This window comes from Populus euphratica, unplaced genomic scaffold, assembly GCF_000495115.2.
Source record: "Populus euphratica unplaced genomic scaffold, PopEup_1.0 scaffold165.1, whole genome shotgun sequence".
NCBI classification, from domain to species: domain Eukaryota; kingdom Viridiplantae; phylum Streptophyta; class Magnoliopsida; order Malpighiales; family Salicaceae; genus Populus; species Populus euphratica.
In genome coordinates this window covers 277,270-295,741 of record NW_011500050.1, presented here as the reverse complement: position 1 = coordinate 295,741, position 18,472 = coordinate 277,270, and the positions used below count along the sequence as shown (strand labels likewise).

At 30.3% G+C, this 18,472-nt stretch overlaps 1 protein-coding gene across 1 annotated transcript; it reads left to right on the top strand.

The window, feature by feature from the left end:
- The first annotated feature begins 12,133 nt into the window (after positions 1 to 12,133).
- LOC105107654 (scarecrow-like protein 15) lies at positions 12,134 to 14,172 on the top strand. Its single transcript, XM_011001652.1, has one exon. It carries the CDS (start codon positions 12,284 to 12,286, stop codon positions 13,946 to 13,948), a length of 1,665 nt encoding a protein of 554 aa, XP_010999954.1. The 5' UTR covers positions 12,134 to 12,283; the 3' UTR covers positions 13,949 to 14,172.
- Positions 14,173 to 18,472: the final 4,300 nt, after the last annotated feature.

Sequence of the window (18,472 nt, the reverse complement as noted above, 5' to 3'; positions counted from 1 at the left end):
GTATAATTAAGTGTTAATCACGAGTTCAGGAAAAACATTAATGAAACATTTAAGGATGATAAAGAATGTTGCCTCGTATTGGAATTTCCTGTACTACTAAGGAATTGTTTGATTTTGTTGTATTGTATAATATACTTTTAGTAAACTGTCATTTTCAAAGAAAGATTAATATGTTTCGAACCTCGTAGAAATATCAGCAGTATAATTTATATGATTTCGCTACGTGCAAAAGGTTTGTCGGGGATTTGAGTATTGGAAAATTGTATAAAGAAAAAGAAAAAGAAAAATATTCGATGCCATTTTAGATTGTAACTTGTTATTTGACACGGAATTCGTCGCAGGGCTGATAATGCTTTTCACCCAAAAGAAAAATGCAGCTCCTCCAACACGTCTTCAGATAGTAAATGCAAAAAAAATTAACAATAAATATATTTAATTCAAAAAATAAAAAAATAAATTCGACTTAACTAGAATTAACTTATCAAATTAACAATTTAGATCATGATCCTATTTTTCATTTAATTAGATTTTTTTTATAAAAACATAAGGGTTGCGTGATTGAAAAAAATAAATTATTTTATGATTTTTTTTTAAAAAATGAAGTTTTGAATTAAAATTGATTAAAAAAAAAATGAAGTTTTGAATTAAAATTGATTTTTTAAAAAGATTCTAGAAATTAAAGGTACCTAATATTTATAATTCAGAAATTATAAGGGCTATAATAAACATTTCACATAAGTCGGATAAAGCCAATTGTTTCCTCCTCATTTTTTACCTTACGATTTCCTAATAAATAAAATTAATTTGATTATTAATTGGGTCAAATAAAAAGAAAATCAAAATAAAAAAATGGAAAAGTTAAAGGATGAAAAACAATTACACTATGATAGTCAATAGTGTAATGAATCTTAATCCATAACAGTGCGAGGAACAATATTTTACTCATAGTTTTTACTGCGTTGTTAATTAAGCTTATAATGGATTTAAAAAAAAATTAGATGGAACAATGCTGGTTTAATTCCCACCAAATAAAAATTCGCAGCATATATAATTCCACAAATTAAAAAAGAACATTGACTAGATATTTTAAATGCACTATTCGGATGTAGTGATGTATTCATTAGAAGATTTTTTTTTTAATCGTAATCGTAATCGTAATCGCCCATAAGCTTAGATGCAATAAGACAATCAACTAATTAGCATCCTCTCAATCAATTATTAATTTCTCCGACCTTTCTTCCTCCCTTTTGTGTACGAGGAATAGATTACAGGATTAAAACTGTTGCTCTTTTCAGTTGCAATCCCACTTCCACTATTATCCCTCCTTTGTCCTCTTTCTCGGTGTCTTCCATTAACCAGCAAAGAAGTCTACAATTTTGCAGCAATTTTTTTTTTTTATATTAGATTATTTAGGGATATCTTTGAACCACACGCCAAAACTATATTTATTCTCCAAATGGGGCTTATTTTCATTTAATTTTGTGCGTTTTTAAAAATAAATTCAGATACTAAGATTAAGATTTGAATTCAAGAAAACAAGCAAACCCTTGTCCACCATTTCTCTAACTCTTGAGGTTTATTATAGCCATTTGCACTTCATTTTCTTTTGCCGCTTTTAATTGATGAATTAATTTGTAAAAGAATAGTCAAAACGCACAGTACAAGAGGGAGCCGCATTGGATCCCTTAGAAAAGTTTCCATCAAAGAAGTAAAAGGATTAAACAGAAATCTGATTAAAGCGGCACACAGTAAGATTTGATTACGACATGACTGCCTACATCACACACAAAGCTAAAATCTAAAACATCTTTTTGCGTAGCTTGGTGGGCATGCGAATGCAAAGCTTACCAAAAAGCCTTTCTCTTGTTGCTGTAGATCACGGTGGTTTCTCTTTCTTTTTTTTTTTAAATTAACGTGGGTGTTCGGGCCAGCTGGTTTCTCTTTCTTCTTTCCCTTTTTTTAGATTAACGTGGGTGTTCGGGCCAGCTTATGCGCACCACGACTAATCTCACGGGTCCTGAAGTTAACGACCATGTAAACCTCCAATGACCATCATATGAGCAACCAAGAATTCGAACCTGAGACCATAGAAGGAACAAACCTCTTGATTCCAAATCCTTATCATTTGGCCACCACCTAGATGGTTTCTCTCTTTTCCTTCCCTTCTTTCTTCTATGGTTCGCGAAAATGAACGGATAGATTTATTGTTTTCATCAATCAATCAAAGATAAATCACAAGACCACTAACTTCCATGAGAACATATTCTCTTCCTTTTAGTTTCTTTTTCTTTACTTTTTCTTTACTTTCTCTCTTTCTCTTGGCAGCCAAACCCCTATAAATCCTACGTGGGCATGGTTTCTACGCGCTCCTGACTGTCCATGTACACGAAAGAATTTAAGAAAAGATCGAGCCTCAAACCCTTGATCCATGCATGGGCATATCCGACAAAAAGCCGCCAAGTGGGGTCCTACAAAGTCAGCCGTAGCCAATAAGATCAGATATCATGTCCATATTGGACCCCACTTGAGGGGTCATATCTTCGTCAAACAAGAATCCCACAAACTTTTGTGTTTACTTTTCTTCTCATCTACTCCTATGGTGTGAACATTTGCTGAGAGATATTCTTTAGAAGCACGTTTGTGCTTGCGTCTTGATCTCTGGTGAAGTTGCCAGAAAAAAAAAAAATCATTGATGCCCTTGCATCGGATCTTTGTAGGATCTCCCAGTGCTTGATTACAGTCTCTAAAATCTAGAACTTCATTTCACCACAATAAATAAATAAATAAATCTTGTACTTCAAGGGTTCCCCCCCCCCCCCCCCCCTTGTGGAGTGAGTGCATGGTATAGAAAATTGATATTTTATGCATGATCAATACATGGTCCAATTAATAACTCACTAGCTAATAAAATAAAATAAAATGGAGACATGATATTAAAATTACAATTAAGGTTCGACTTACTCCTATGAAACACCCAAGTACAGAGCATCAGGCTACAATCTGTGGTGGTGGGATGAGACTGTGCTATTAAGAATTGAGCTATAAATATCATCAGCAAGAATTATTGCATTTATTTACCTTTTTTTGGTCAAATATTTCAAATCCGTGGTGTGCCTTTATGGGCATGTTGGGAACTACAAACTATATACGTTTTGTTCGATAAATTATTCCATTCAATTATTTGGACGGTTAAAAAGAATGGTTAGCTCTATGTACAGGAAAGATGCATTGTCAATATTTTTTTTTTTTTGAAGTCTTAAACTACTTTATAATGCTTTCTTGTGTCCAAAATGATGTGATAATGTGAGGCTGGTGGTGTTTGTTTTTGGCTATCTGTTAATGGCCTTTGTGGGGACAACTACGTTATGGATCTTTAACGGCCTCAATTTGACCTCTTGGACAAAGTTATGCTATCCTTTTGCTTTTCTTTTTTAAACATCCATTTTACGAATGTAATTTGATCAATCGTTCAATTATATCCTTATATTATCCAACAATAAATAGCTTTCGTTAGATTTGTCCTGTTACAAAGTTTTATTGAATTGAAATCACCTCCACTAACTCAACAATATCAACTAAAAAGCTAAATCGAGTGGACTAAACACTTTTAAGCACTATCAAAAATTGATAAATATAAACGGATGCATTGAAGGAATATTTTTGTTAGTAGATCATAGTGAATTTTTTTTATTGAATATGTCCTTGTAGTATCCATTAATAAACACCAACATAACTATTATCTCAATATATATTGACGGAATTATAACAAGAAAAAAAATGAAAAAATAAAAGAGTATGATGCCGTGTCATTTTTATATATAAAATTACCAATAGATTTAAATTCATTAATTAAATCCATCTATAATATTTAATTTATGACATAACGAATAACCCTCTTCTCTCACTCTTTTATTTTTTTCTTCCTTCATTTTGATTTACAATAAACAACATGAGCCCCCCTCTCGTAATTTTATCATAAATCAACTTTCTATTATAAATTCAGTCATCCCAACACTCAGTTTGTCAGCATTCCTAATTCGATTCAAATTTTATTGAAGATTCTTCATTTTAAAGAAGCAAAACCACCTATTTTTTATTTAAACTTAATTTTAAAATGTTAGTTTTTACTGTATATTTTTGTGGTATATGTATTTTGTGTGGGTGTTTACTTATTTTTATAGCTTTTTCTCATGAAAAATTATTATATGAATGTACGATATGTACATGTTAGGGTTTGTTTGTTTAAGATTTTGTAAAAATATATATTTTTTTTTGTAAAAATTTATTTTGAATTTGCGAATTAGATATTTTATGATGAAATAAATAATAAATTATTTAATGGTTTCATTTTATATTTTATCAATTTTATTGTTGAGTTGAAATTTTCAGTAAATATATAGAAATTTGAATTTATATAGATAATTGATAATAAAGTAGTTGTACTATTAAAATAGTTTGAATAAGTTTGATTTAAATTAATGTTACATTATTTATTTAGTTTATGTAATTAATTAATAGATGTTGTGCTCAATATTTTATATAGGTTTGATATATGTAATGGATGATCGTTCATGGATATATCAACATTCACTCAAAGGGTTGTGAAATATGGATTATTGTAATGAAGTTTAGGATTTTATTAATTACGTATTATCTAATCTGAGAAACATTAGTAGAAATGGTATTAGATGTTCATGTAAGAGGTGTAAAATAAATAGCTTGTTGATTTAGATATTGTAACAATGTATCTTATATAAAAAATTTTCATGTAGAGATACATGTGTTGGTTTGCATACAGAGAACCATATATTCCTCATAAGACCATAGTAGAAAAGATGGTTGGGTCAACTTCTAGTTACAGCAATGTCCATGAAATTATAGATGATAATAGTAATCCTTATATGAATTTGGTTATGGATGTGATGAGAATGAATCAGGGTGATGTCGGACAATCATTTTTTTATTTATCTTTTAAATGATGCCAGACAATCATTTTTTTATTTATCTTTTAAAAGATTCTAATGAACCATTATGAGATGAGTGCACAAATCATGATAAATTATTAGCCATTACATAGGTGTTCAACATTAAGTTAGATCATGGATTAAGTAAGGCTGATTATGACATATTTGTTTAATAGACAATAAACATTTTACTTGAAGGGAAAAAAAAATTATACTACTAAATCTATGATGAAACTCTTTGGCTTAGGATACCAAAAAATGGATATATGTCCAAACTTCTGCATATTATACTACCTTGAAAATATAAAGTTAATTGAGTGTAGAACATGTGAGCATTCTCATTATAAATCTAGAACTGGTAGGGAAATGATTGTTGTCGCACATATAAAATTTAGATACTTCTCAATCATATCTATACTACAAAGGTTATTCATGTAATTGAAGACTGTTGAGTAGATGACATAACATCATTTACATGATGCGGTAGATGGAGTGATGATATATCTTTTCAATGGCAAAACCTGTAAATATTTTAATAGGATGCATCTTTTGGTTTTTATTAGAATCAATAACGTGCATCTTGGGTTATGTAAAAATAAACTCAATCCATTCAAGCCATTTGCTACTTTTTATTTTTGTTGGTCGGTAATATTCACGATATACAATTTGCCACTGAGAATATGTATAAGGCTAAAGTTCATTTTTCTCTACAAGCATATCTAATCTAATAGTTTTGATTAGAATATAGATATTTATATTTTTCTATTGATTGATGAGTTGAAGTTGTTATAGTCATTTGGGGCTTTGACATATGATGTATTAAGAAAATAAAAATTTCAGATGAAGGCAACTTTGATGTGGACTATAAATGATTTCTGGTTGGAACACGCATGGAAAATCAACATATTCATACTCTATGAAAAATAACAAGGTATTTATGTTAATAAACGACAGTAAAACATCTTTTTTATTGCCATTAATGGTTCTTGCCACCAAATTACAAGTACAAAAAAAATAGAAAAGATTTCTTTGTTGGCAGAGTTTATTGCATCGCCACTATCAATAGGTAAATTTTTTTATGACATGGTGTTAGAGTACAATGACATTGTATTTGATTTTGAATTCAATAAGCAAAAGTTTTCTAGTTTGGGTTTGACCCATAATTAGGTAAAATGAAGTATTTTCTAAGAGCTTCTTTATTGAAAGATTAATATTCTCCGCCATAACCTTGATGTCATACAAATTAAAAAGAACATGTTTAAAAATATTTTCAACACGATTATAGAGGTGAAAGGGAAGAAAAATAACAAAATTAAGGCTAAAATAGATATATCATTGTTTTGCCACCGTAAAAATATGAAGTTAATTTATGATGGATCATAGGTCGCAAAGCTCAAAAGCAACTTCGTCTTAAATAAGAATGCATAGTTACTTGTCTATCAATAACTTAAAAGCCTATATTTTCCTGATGGACATGCTTCAAACATATCAAAGTTGGTGAATTTGGAGGATTGCAAAATATATGGAATAAAGATTCATAACTATCATGTGTTTATACAAACACTAATTGCACTAACTTATTAAGATTTATTTGGAATACATTTATGGCGATAAGTCATTTCCTTAGAGATACATGCTCCAACAAGTTGCAGACACAACATATAGAGAGGCTTTAAAAGAATATCGTCGAGATAATCTGCAAACTAAAGATGATATCCCCCTATTCTTCTTCGACTCAATAAAACATCTACCCATACATTTATCATTTGAGGCAAATGTTGGAGACTCAGTCCAATATAGATGGATGTATTTATTCGAGAGGTTAGAGATTATACATACATTATAATTAAAATTCTATTGTGTTTTTTTTTTAAATCAAAACATTAATTTAATTTCACTCAGGTACTTATTCAATCTTAAAAGAAAAATAAAAAAATAAAATGCATATTTAGACTTTGATATGCGAGGCTTATATTGTTGAAGAGATCTCAATATTTATCTCGCACTATTTTGAGCCTTAATTAAGAACAAGAATTAACTGCATTCAAAGACATGATGATGGTGGGGAAGTGTCTTCGAGTAGAAACTTGTTAATATTCTTCCATCCTAGGTGATCTGTACCAAAAAAAATATTGTGATGAGAAAATATTTGATAGAAATAGAATTAGACAAGCATATAATTATGTGTTATTTAATTACGATGAATTGAGATCTTTTATTCAGTAAGTATAATACTACATATGTTATTACTTTAAAAAATCTTTCTCTTATATTATCATAAACTAATAGATTATTGAATTTCTCGTAGGAAACATTGTCAATTTTTACTATCCAAAAACTCACAGTTAATTGAATCTCAAATCTTTTGATTACAAAATGAATAATTTTCTATGTGGTTGAAAACACATATTAGAATTGTTTAATTATTTTTATCACTAGGGATAATTAATTTCATTACATATTCTTGTTAACTATGATAGAGATGTAATTCACGTAACATCTTTATCAATTAAAAAAAAATGCTAGATTTACTTTGAATTTACTAAGTCTAGGTCCTGAAAGAAAGGTGAAGTGCTATAACAGGTATTTTATAAATGGACATGTGTTTTATATAGAAGATTATAGTCAGGGTAGAAAGATATATAATAGTAGGGTTTGTGTTAAGGGATCGACTTCTAATGAGTTTTAAGTTAACTATTATAAGAAGTTAGAAGAGGTCATTAAATTGCAATATCATAGTGAATAAAATAGATTTTTTATTTATTCAAATGCTATTTGTATGACACCATTGATAGAGGAATCAATTTAGATCCCTTTTATGGTTTGGTAAAATTAATACAAAGGCTAAACTCCTTAATTTCGATGATGTTTGTTTTTTTTTAAAACAATGCCAGCAAGCTTATTACACGTACATTCTTTCCTTAAAAAGGCTCGTTCAATATTTGATTGGTTATTTGTAGTGAAAACCAAACTTAGTGGTTGTATCCAGGTTGTTCGTAAGGGAAATGATGAATAATATTGAGAAATGATATCTTTCAACTTAATGAGTTAGTTGATCTATATCAAGTTGTTCCATCTAATGACTTGGAAGAAAATTCAAATTTTCACGTCGCCGATAATACTTTGGTTGATATAGACGTTGGTGAGTTAAATGATGTTTTGAGAACTAACAGACATATAAAAGTCAACAAAGATGATAATAGTGATGAAATCAACGTAGAAACAAAAATGATAATAGTGATGAAATCAACGTAGAATATTACGATGAAGATGATTTTAATATTCTATATAAAATTGGTGTTATTGTGTTGTGTGTGTTGTGATTTTAAATATTTATAGGATGAATAAATAAAGAATACAAATACATTATGGCAATAAACATTGTTGCACACCGATAAAAATACCGATGAGATGCAAAATACAAATAGATACACTAACAACTTAAGGTTGTCAATATATTCTATAGAGCACTAAAGTTTTTCTCCTCTCATTTGCACTGTTCATTATGTTCAATATAGAGATATCATTGATGGATTAAGTCTGTTGATATATTTCAGAGAGTATTAAAATTATTCCCCTCTTAATTGTATTTTTTATAGTGTTCAATATAGAGGGTATCACTGACGAATTAAATCTGTTAGTATATGCCAAAGAGCATTGGAATGTTCCTCTCTCAATTGCATTGTTCTATACATATTGTATCATCGACAATAATAGGTGACAGGTTTTTGAAAATTTTTATTAAATTAAAAATTTCAATTATAATTATGGAAACGCTAACGAAAAAATAAAAATATTAATTTTTAATTTTCCAACGGTAAAGACATTAGTAATACTTGATATATTTCTAATTTTTTTGAATAAATTAAAATTTTCAATTAGACTTTACATACAGAGATACCGATAAAAAAAAATATTAATTTTTAATTTTTTTGACAAGAAAGTTGTTAGTAATATTATATTTGGCGGGTTTCTAGTAGTTGGTAAATCTAAAAAATCTAGTAGTCGAACCGACATTATTTATACACTTACAAAACATAGTAGACATAATTTGTATTTTTAATAATTCATTTTGATTCTTAAAGTTTTATTTCGAATGATTTAATCATATTTAAAGACCACTTGCTTTTGATTTTTTAGGCAACGATGGAATTGAAATGAGAGGGACTGAAATGAAAAAGGCATGCCAAATTGTTTTTTAAAAAAGTACACTTAGGTCTTCAAACTTTAAAAATAACACAAATTAGATAATTTAAGTCCCTTTAGAATTCAAAAAAAAATAGTTTAATTTGGTACAAAAATTTATTTATAGTATTTTTTAGTTTCTGGTTAGAGAGAGAAAAGAGAGAGGGGTCGCTAGATTCTAACACTAAAAGAGAAGGTCACTATTGAAGCCATTTCTAACTACCAAAATAGATTTTTTTAGTGTTCACAAGTTCAATGAGATAAAATGAATTTAGTGGTGGTTGTTTAGAACCTCAATATTGCTTGAAAAAATATATCTAAACTGAGAAAGATAAATCTAACCTGATTTGATTTCATGTTTTTGAACCATAGAACCTAAATATTGCTTGAAAAAATATATCTAAACTGAGAAAGATAAATCTAACCTGATTTGATTTCATGTTTTTGAACCATTTTTTTAGGTATTTTGAGTTGATCTATCGATTTACAGGTGTTTTGAGGGTGTTCGTGATATGTTTTTGAGTTGAAATGACTTAAAATTAGGTTTTATAGGCAAAAGAGGTATTGCCTTGATTTTTCAACCATCATTGGGTGACCAGAATCTAGGCTCGTGAATGCATGTCACTTGTGTATTTTTTTTTCAAAAAAATAAAGGTGTCTGCCCCCTTATTATATATATAGGCAAGCTCATGCTCACGAGTCTAAGCTTGAAAGCCCACCCACGTGCCTAGGCCTTTCCTTGCAATGGATTTGATGTGTTGGGCTTAAGATCCTGTGTTTTTTTTGTTTAATGTTAAATATAAATTTAAGATGTCTGCCCCTTTATTATATATATAACCAAGCTCATGCTTACTGGTCTAAGCTTGAAGGCCCACCCACGTGCCTAGGCTTTCCCTTGAAATGGATTAGGTGTGTTGGACTATGGACTCAAGATCCTGTGCTTTTATTTTGGTTTTATGTTAAATATAAATTTAAAAAATATATATTAAAATTAGTTGGGTTCATGACCTAAAGCATAAGTTTGTCGAGTTAAGCCACAACATCAAGGCTATTTTTTTCTAATATTGTATTTTTAATTGATATTTTTTTAATGTATCTTGCAATGGATTCGGTGTGTTGGGTTTAAGATCCTGTGTTTTTTTTTGTTTAATGTTAAATATAAATTTAAGATGTCTGCCCCTTTATTATATATATAACCAAGCTCATGCTTACTGGTCTAAGCTTGAAGGCCCACCCACGTGCCTAGGCTTTCCCTTGAAATGGATTAGGTGTGTTGGACTATGGACTCAAGATCCTGTGCTTTTATTTTGGTTTTATGTTAAATATAAATTTAAAAAAAATATATTAAAATTAGTCAGGTTCATGACTTAAAGCATAAGTTTGTCGAGTTAAACCACAACATCCAGGCTATTTTTTTCTAATATTTTATTTTTAATTGATATTTTTTTAATGTATTTTTTCTTAAATATTTTTTTAAAATTTATGTTTCAATTAACATCCCTCCTTTATGATTTGTTCTTTTTCTAATTTCACTGTTTTTGGATAGAGATTTTTTTTAATGGTATTGTATATATTTAGTTTTTAAAAAGATTATTCTTATTCATCCATCAATATTTTTAATCTTTTATATAGATGAATTTTTATTTTCAGATAATATTATTAGTATGTACAACCTTATATAATGTTTTTTCTTTTCTTTTATTCAATCAATTTATTTTTTATCTCCTGATTGTTTTAATTTTATTTTTAGTTGTTGCAATGACTTTTTCCCTATTTATTAATACATATAGTTTTTGATTTTTTTTATTACATGCATGCATGATTTTTTAAATTTACATAACATTTTTATGTATAAAAACATTTTGAAAAAAATCAAAATATATAATATTTTTTATAGAAAAAAAAAAATTGATCCGCATAGAAGCGTCAATGATGAAATAACTAGTATAATCTAACAAAGGTTACTGTAAGTGTAAATTGGATAGAATTAAACAGCAAAAGATATAAATTGAATAAATCTTTCAACAAGGGGATAAAATTAGATAATTGACTCAAACACGAGGATTAAAAAAGGGTTTTGCTTTGTTTTCTTTTCCCTCTTTTCTCCATTCCCCTCGATTTATTTAGGAAGCTAGGAAGTAGTGTTTTTCTAGAGATCCAGTTTGAAGTTTTTGGATGAAAAGGATTTCAATCCATTTCAAAGTCTAAAGTAGATCCTGAACTGTTCATGTCTTTAAACTTTATGTCTACAAAGGAGGCATTGTTAAGACTTTGTTTGCACCCAGTAAAACTTGAATTTTTTGAGACAAAAAACTTGCAAGATGCTCTATATTCAATCTCCTATGCTGTAGTAGGCATTATTTCTCTTTCCCTTTCTGGACATGCATGAAGCTCCAAATTTGAAGTCTTGTATCATGGAGCTGGAGAAAGTGACTGTAGTCAAAATAGCCATCTAACTGATTTACTTATCACTGCTATGCTTTCACTAGCTAGGCAGATCACAAGAAAGAAACTGAAAGTAAAAGTATTGAAGACAAAATTATGCTATTGAGATAGGGAACCCGTTTGCAAGTGGCAACTCGACAATTTTTTTTTAACCATGCCTTAGTTCTACAAATACAAACAAAGAAATCAATTCACAATTAGTGTTTGCAACTGAATTAATATATTTTTTCCATATCATTTATTGGAGTAGAAACTTAGTTAATTATAAGCTCCACATCATTTAACATAACAAAAATAATTGAACTATGCAAGATGGCTTTGACCATAACTATGTAGGGCTAAAACTATCAAAACGACTGCAAGAACAATACCAGAACGGCTGAGCTGGGTAAATAAACTGCGAATCCTGGAAAAGGCTAAAGGCAAAGTAGTGACTTGAGTTACAAGCTTCAAAGAGATAAAAAAGGATTGGTCTCGAGTCTAGCATGCCATGGCCGCACATGTCTCTCATGGATAACCATGCCTTCTCATCCCATACCCCCCCATGCATACAAGCAAAGATAAAAAGCCAGTCATCATAACCACCAAAAGCCCCCTCTCCCTTGCCATTTCCCTCTTTCTAAAGTACTCGAAACAAATTAAAGAGGGTTTCAAACACAGAGGGGCTACATACCTTCGTGCTCTTAGCTATGAAAGTTCCAGCTCCCTCACCACAAAACAGCAGCAGCAGCAACAACCAGTCTCAAAACCCGAAACCAGTTTCTTGCAACAACACCAACAACAACAGCAGGAACATCAGCTTTAACCCCAACAATCGAAACTCGTGCTACGAACCCACTTCGGTTCTTGACTTGCGTAGAAGTCCAAGTCCTGCACGAGCTGGCAAACCGGCCTCTGTAACCGATCCTATCGGGTGGGAAGATCATGTCTTGCAAACTTTGGATTGGGATTCTATTATGAGAGAGTTGGACTTCCATGATGATTCTGCTCCTGCTCTCATCAATAATTTTCCACAATTCGGTCCTTGCAGTGAGCCTCAAATCCATAGTCATAACCTTCCTGAGTTCACTGCATCTCAACAGATTGACGCTACTCAGTTTCTTAACTCTGAGTTTAATGATATGTACATTAATTCTATCACAACTCACAATTTGACTTCTCTTGATTTGTCGCATAGTTTTCATAACAATATTGGAAATTGGAATGCTGGTTCTGATTTCATTCGAGAGCTTATCAAAGCAGCAGACTGTTTTGACTCAAACGAGCTACAACTTGCGCAAGTGATATTGGAACGGCTCAGTCATCGCCTTCAATCACCAAACGGTAAACCTCTCCAAAGAGCCGCTTTTTTCTTCAAAGAAGCTCTCCAGTGTCTCCTTACAAGTGGATCAACACGGCCACAAACTAATCCTGTATTCCCTTCATGGTCCAATACTGTCCAAACTATTAAGGCTTACAAGGACTTCTTTAGCATCTCTCCAATCCCCATGTTCACTGACTTCACCACCAACCAAGCTATTCTTGATTCCCTTAATGGAAATTCAGTGTTTCTTCATGTCATAGATTTTGATATTGGATTTGGTTGCCACTATGCTTCTTTGATGAGAGAACTTGTAGACAAAGCAGACTCATGCAATAAGATCACAACTCCGCTTCTTCGAATCACTGCGGTTGTAACAGAAGATACTGTGACCGAGACCAAATTGATCAAAGAAAGACTCTCACAATTCGCCTATGAACTCAAGATCAGATTCCATGTCGAGTTTGTGCTTTTCCCTACCTTTGAAATGTTGTCTTTCAAAGCAATCAAGTTTGTTGAAGGAGAGAAAATTGCTGTTCTCTTATCCCCAACAATATTTCGCCATCTTGGTTCAACAAATAAGGTTACTATGTTTGTTAATGATTTCCGCCGCGTTTCGCCAAGTGTGGTCATATTTGTGGACAGTGAAGGGTGGACAGAATCTGGAGCTAGATTGTCATTCAGGAGGAACTTCGTCAATTGTCTTGAATTTTATTCAATGATGTTTGAGTCCCTGGATGCGGCCGTGATTACAGCTGGTGACGATTGGGCGAGGAAAATTGAGATGTGCCTGCTGAAACCGAAGATTTTGGCGGCAGTTGAGGGGTGCGGAGGGCGAATGTTGTCTCCATGGAGGGAGGTATTTGCTGGGGCAGGAATGAGGCCGGTGCAGTTGAGTCAGTTTGCTGATTTTCAAGCTGAGTGTTTGCTGAGAAAGGTGCAAGTGAGAGGTTTCTATGTGGCAAAACGGCAGGCTGAGTTGGTTCTTTGCTGGCATGATAGGCCACTTATTGCTACATCCGCTTGGAAGCAAAATGATATCTTGTTATCTTAGAAGTTAATTAGGTTGTTTTTGGGATGTAATGACGAATCTAATTACCTTTTTACATTCGGCAGTTATCAGTTGGTGTCTTGCTAGAAAGAAAGAAAGGGGGCTGAGCATCTGTTGTCACTCTATGTCTCTCTTTCGTGTAACCTGCACAGAACTTTTGCCTGTTATCAAAAGATTTGGGGAAATATAAATTAAGAAGGATAATAACCCTAATTAGGGAACCATAATCTGCCATCCTCTTCCCGAGATTTTTTCTTTTTTGCATGCATACTGTCATGATTATTTCGATGTAAAATATAAAGTTACTGTCCAAATTATTTTAATGTTTTTGCAATCCTTCCAAGTAGCTATAAATTAATGACAGGAAACTTAATCTAATCACACTTTCAAACACGTAATCAAATTATGCATTATCGAAATTCTTGCAGGAAACTGATCTGAAAGAGAAAGCACAGCAGCAAGTAAAATGCAGCGAGAAAACTAGGAAAGATAATTAGAATGTGGAGACAGACAAGTTCTCCATGGCCCAGAATACCTTACGGAATTGTGCAATCCAAAGCTGCTAGTGTCTGAGCAATATGCAGCAGAAAATCTCCAGGCCTCGATAGCTGACTAAACCAAAAAGACAGCGGTACTTGTATAAATACCAACGAAAAGCCATCCACTACGATCAAATGGCACTGTACAAACGGAAAAAAAAAATCTACCGGTCATGTTTTAATTTATTTTTATATAATAAAATAAAACAAAATAAAAATAAATAACATGAAAAATAAATTGGTAGTAATATGTATATATATATATATATATTGTCAATAAAAAATTGACACATGACATCATATATTTAAAAATATCTTGTTATAAATATAAAATCCCACAAATAAAAATTAACAAATAAAATAATGACATGTGTCATTAAAAAAGAATTTGAGAGACCCTACATTGACATGTGCCATTAAAAAAGAATTTGAGAGACCCTACAAATCTCAATAAATAAAGGACTTTACTCTAAACAGAACGGGGGACTCTTATTTGTGATATAAAATTTTATTTCATAGAAACTCTTCAAGCAAGTAAGCTCTCTTAAAAGTTCTTAAGTTTTCTTTATTTATATTTAAAGATTACAAATAATAAAAATTTATTGGATTAAGCTAAAATGCCCTATAAGAGTTCTTCAACAATACTTTAAATACGAATTAAATGTATTATTTAAAATATCAAATCACCAAATCTCGCTCTACAATACTCGTCTACATTCGTGTTCTTACAAAGCACAAATATTGACTCAATTTCACAAATAATACAAGTCATCATAAATAAAATTTAACAAAAGAATCAGAGGATTATTTTATTCTTTTGTAAGAATATTTTAAATAGATATTGTAACCATTCATATATTTGAGTAAAATCAAATATTTGTACATGTTTTCTTGCTTAATTTTCAAGTATTCAAAATTATCTATAAATTTCTAACGACTCTACTAGGAATATCTTTGTCTTTCATCTCTTTCTTTTAAGACATTTTTTTCAACAACCTTTTAATTAAAATTAGAAAGAATATGAGCATTATTGTTGCTTCTAAAAGCAACGAGACTATTGATTCAAGTTGCCAGCAAACTTTTGAAGGTTCTTCAGCACTATCTTTGAAAAGCAAATCCATCACTGAATTGTATGTGTAAACTAAGTTGAGTCCTAAGTCATTTTAATGTGGTATGTAAAAGGGCATAAGGGCTTCCTGTTTCAAGGTTGAAACTACAAGTAACTTTATAAAATTCAAGTGGGTGTGTGGGTTTTTCTTTGGCACTTAACGTGACTACTTTGGCAATTCATCCCTAGAGACTTCTCCATGTCAATTGTCACACGTGTGTGTCGTCGTGATAATCATACTTCTAGATTAAAACTTTGGTGGTGTAGAGAAAGAATAATGAGTTCTTGTCTTTTTATGGTTTAAAAAAGTTTAAACTCATCATCTAGTATTGTAGTTACTATGAATTTTAATTGGTCTTTAGAACCTAGATAAGAGGATCAATCATATAAAGGGAGGATAATATCAACCGTAGTACACCCTATATAAAATATGTTGCATTGCTTATTTGTCTGATTATTACTTAGGTTTTGTGGTGATTTTTTAACTATTAATTTGTCTATTGATTAAAGCAAGTCCACCCCACTAAGATGGATCATGGCTTAACCCTACCAAGATGGATCATGACTTTATAGGTCAAGCCTAGCCATTCTAAAATCAAAACATATTATTTTACATTTGTTTATTTTATTTTTTAGAATACATCTTACGTATAAGTTTATTATTTTTTATATTAAAAATTAAAAAATAATTTTTTTGAAATTTTTAAAACTTAGACCTTATCCCAATAGCTTTAATAAATTTGTTATTAAATCCATGATGAACGCAAAATATAAAACTATTTTTTTATTTTTTTGGCATGCTAAATCATGCATTTTCTCAAATATTTTTTTTGTTTGAAATGCAAACTTGATTTTATTTTTGAATAAACTTGTTCATATGCAATTTAAAACATAAATTTATTTTTTTTCTAAAGAAGGATTTTTTTAATATTTTTTAAACAAAAAAACTAGTTTATTTAACATCCAAAAAAGAAATCTTATGTATAAGTTCAAAATTCAAAATATTAAATAAAAAGGGTAAAATGATATAAAATACCCATAATTAATTGCAAGATTTTTCTTTATAAATGTAAAAAATAATTAAAATTAAACTAGGGTCTTTTTGGCAAAACAGTAAAACAAAAAAAACATAAATTAAAGGCATGAAAAATATGTTAGGGTGTGTTTGCCAAACACGATTTTAGTTAAAGAACACAAGCTTAAAACACAATACAAATACCAAATTAAATCAAAATATAAAATTTATTAATTCAATAAATAAACTCATCAAACTAACAAATAATGCAAATGTTTTATCTTGCTTTTATGATGTGTAGATGACCGATGGCAACCGCGGTTTGCAACAAGAAAATGATAGAAATACTTATGGAGAATTAGGAAAGATGATTTTGGTGTTTTGATGGGGGGATTGGACAGTGTTTTGGGTGATTTGGAGGTTGTTTTTTTTTGGGAGGTTTTTTTTGAGTTATAGGGTTTTTTTTTTCTCGCTTAGGGGCTGTGGCCACGAAGAAAAATAGTTGTGTTTATACATCATAATTGCAATTCAGAATTATGGTTTTCTTATGAAATTATGATTCAGAATAGAGATTTTTTTAAAACTATTTTTTTTAATAACGGTTCTTTAACAACTATGATTCAGAATAGTAGTTATATAGAAACTATGTAATTTTCATAAAACATTTTAAAAATGTGTAATTTCCTCTTAACTTTTTTGAAACTATGCTAGTTTTCAAAAAAAAAATCAAAATTTTAGATCAATGTTGGTGGCTCATTCTAGTAGAGGTGAAGATAGAATTTTTATCGGTTTTTTCTAGTTCTCGAATGACTCTCCCTCCCTTTAAAGATGAGTTGAGTTTGGGCTTTTATAAATAAAAAAAAAAGAAAGAAAGAAAGATTGTGGCCTGTAAATAAAAAAAGAAAGAAAGAAAGATTGTGGCCAACCTTGAATGAATGACGAGAGATACTAAATGTTCTATTTTGTTTTTATTTTTAAATAGTATGTGTATTGGTGTGTTGTTAAGAGAAAAGAGTAAAGATTGTCAATCGTAAAAGAAGACATTTGATAGTGTCATATATTTTTTTTTCTGAGAGTGGCAGCTTAGTTAGAGAAAATTGCTTAGTTTTTTTTTAAACCCCCCTTCTATGCACTAGAATCTATCTTTATAATTGTTGCACATGCACACGCGGCGTGACAAGATATCAGAATTAAAGAATCATCACTTAATTGTTTAGTTCAGGATCATAAAGAAAATCAGATGGACTATTATTATATAAAATTTTAAGGTAAGTGATTAGTTATGACTATGAAAGACATTAACACTCTTGACACATCTTACTTAAGGTAAGCTACATTGTATGATATAGATATAGCTTAAAGGTATTGATGGGTTCTTAACAAATGGTTCGTCTATGGCTTCAAACAAAGATACACTCATGAATAAATATAGTATTTTGAATTTATCATGGATTTGTATACTCAAATAAATTCTTGTGGAAAACAATTTATGTAGGTACTCTGACAAGGTTCATCTATTCTAGAAAGTAAAAGGGTTTTTCACAATTCGTATATTATTTTGAAAAATACTCCCAATTAAAATTGATAAATATCCAAAATAATTTTGAGAATTTTCTAATTAACTACTGATTTAAATATCAGTCTACTTGTAGGTCTAATATTCATTTCAAAATGTTGACCATTAATTCTCAAAAATTCAAAAAATTATAGGCAAAGATTTTTTTTAGGAATTTTGTGTAAATAAAAAAAATGCTATATCATACCATATATATATATATATATATATATATATATATATATATTAAGCTAAAAATATGATTTTAATTTTTTAAGAGACTTTACAATATGCATATCAAATATAACAT

Bases quoted from the DNA above. Each gene is read 5' to 3' on its own strand.
- LOC105107654 (XM_011001652.1), top strand. From the start codon at position 12,284: ATGAAAGTTCCAGCTCCCTCACCACAAAACAGCAGCAGCAGCAACAAC.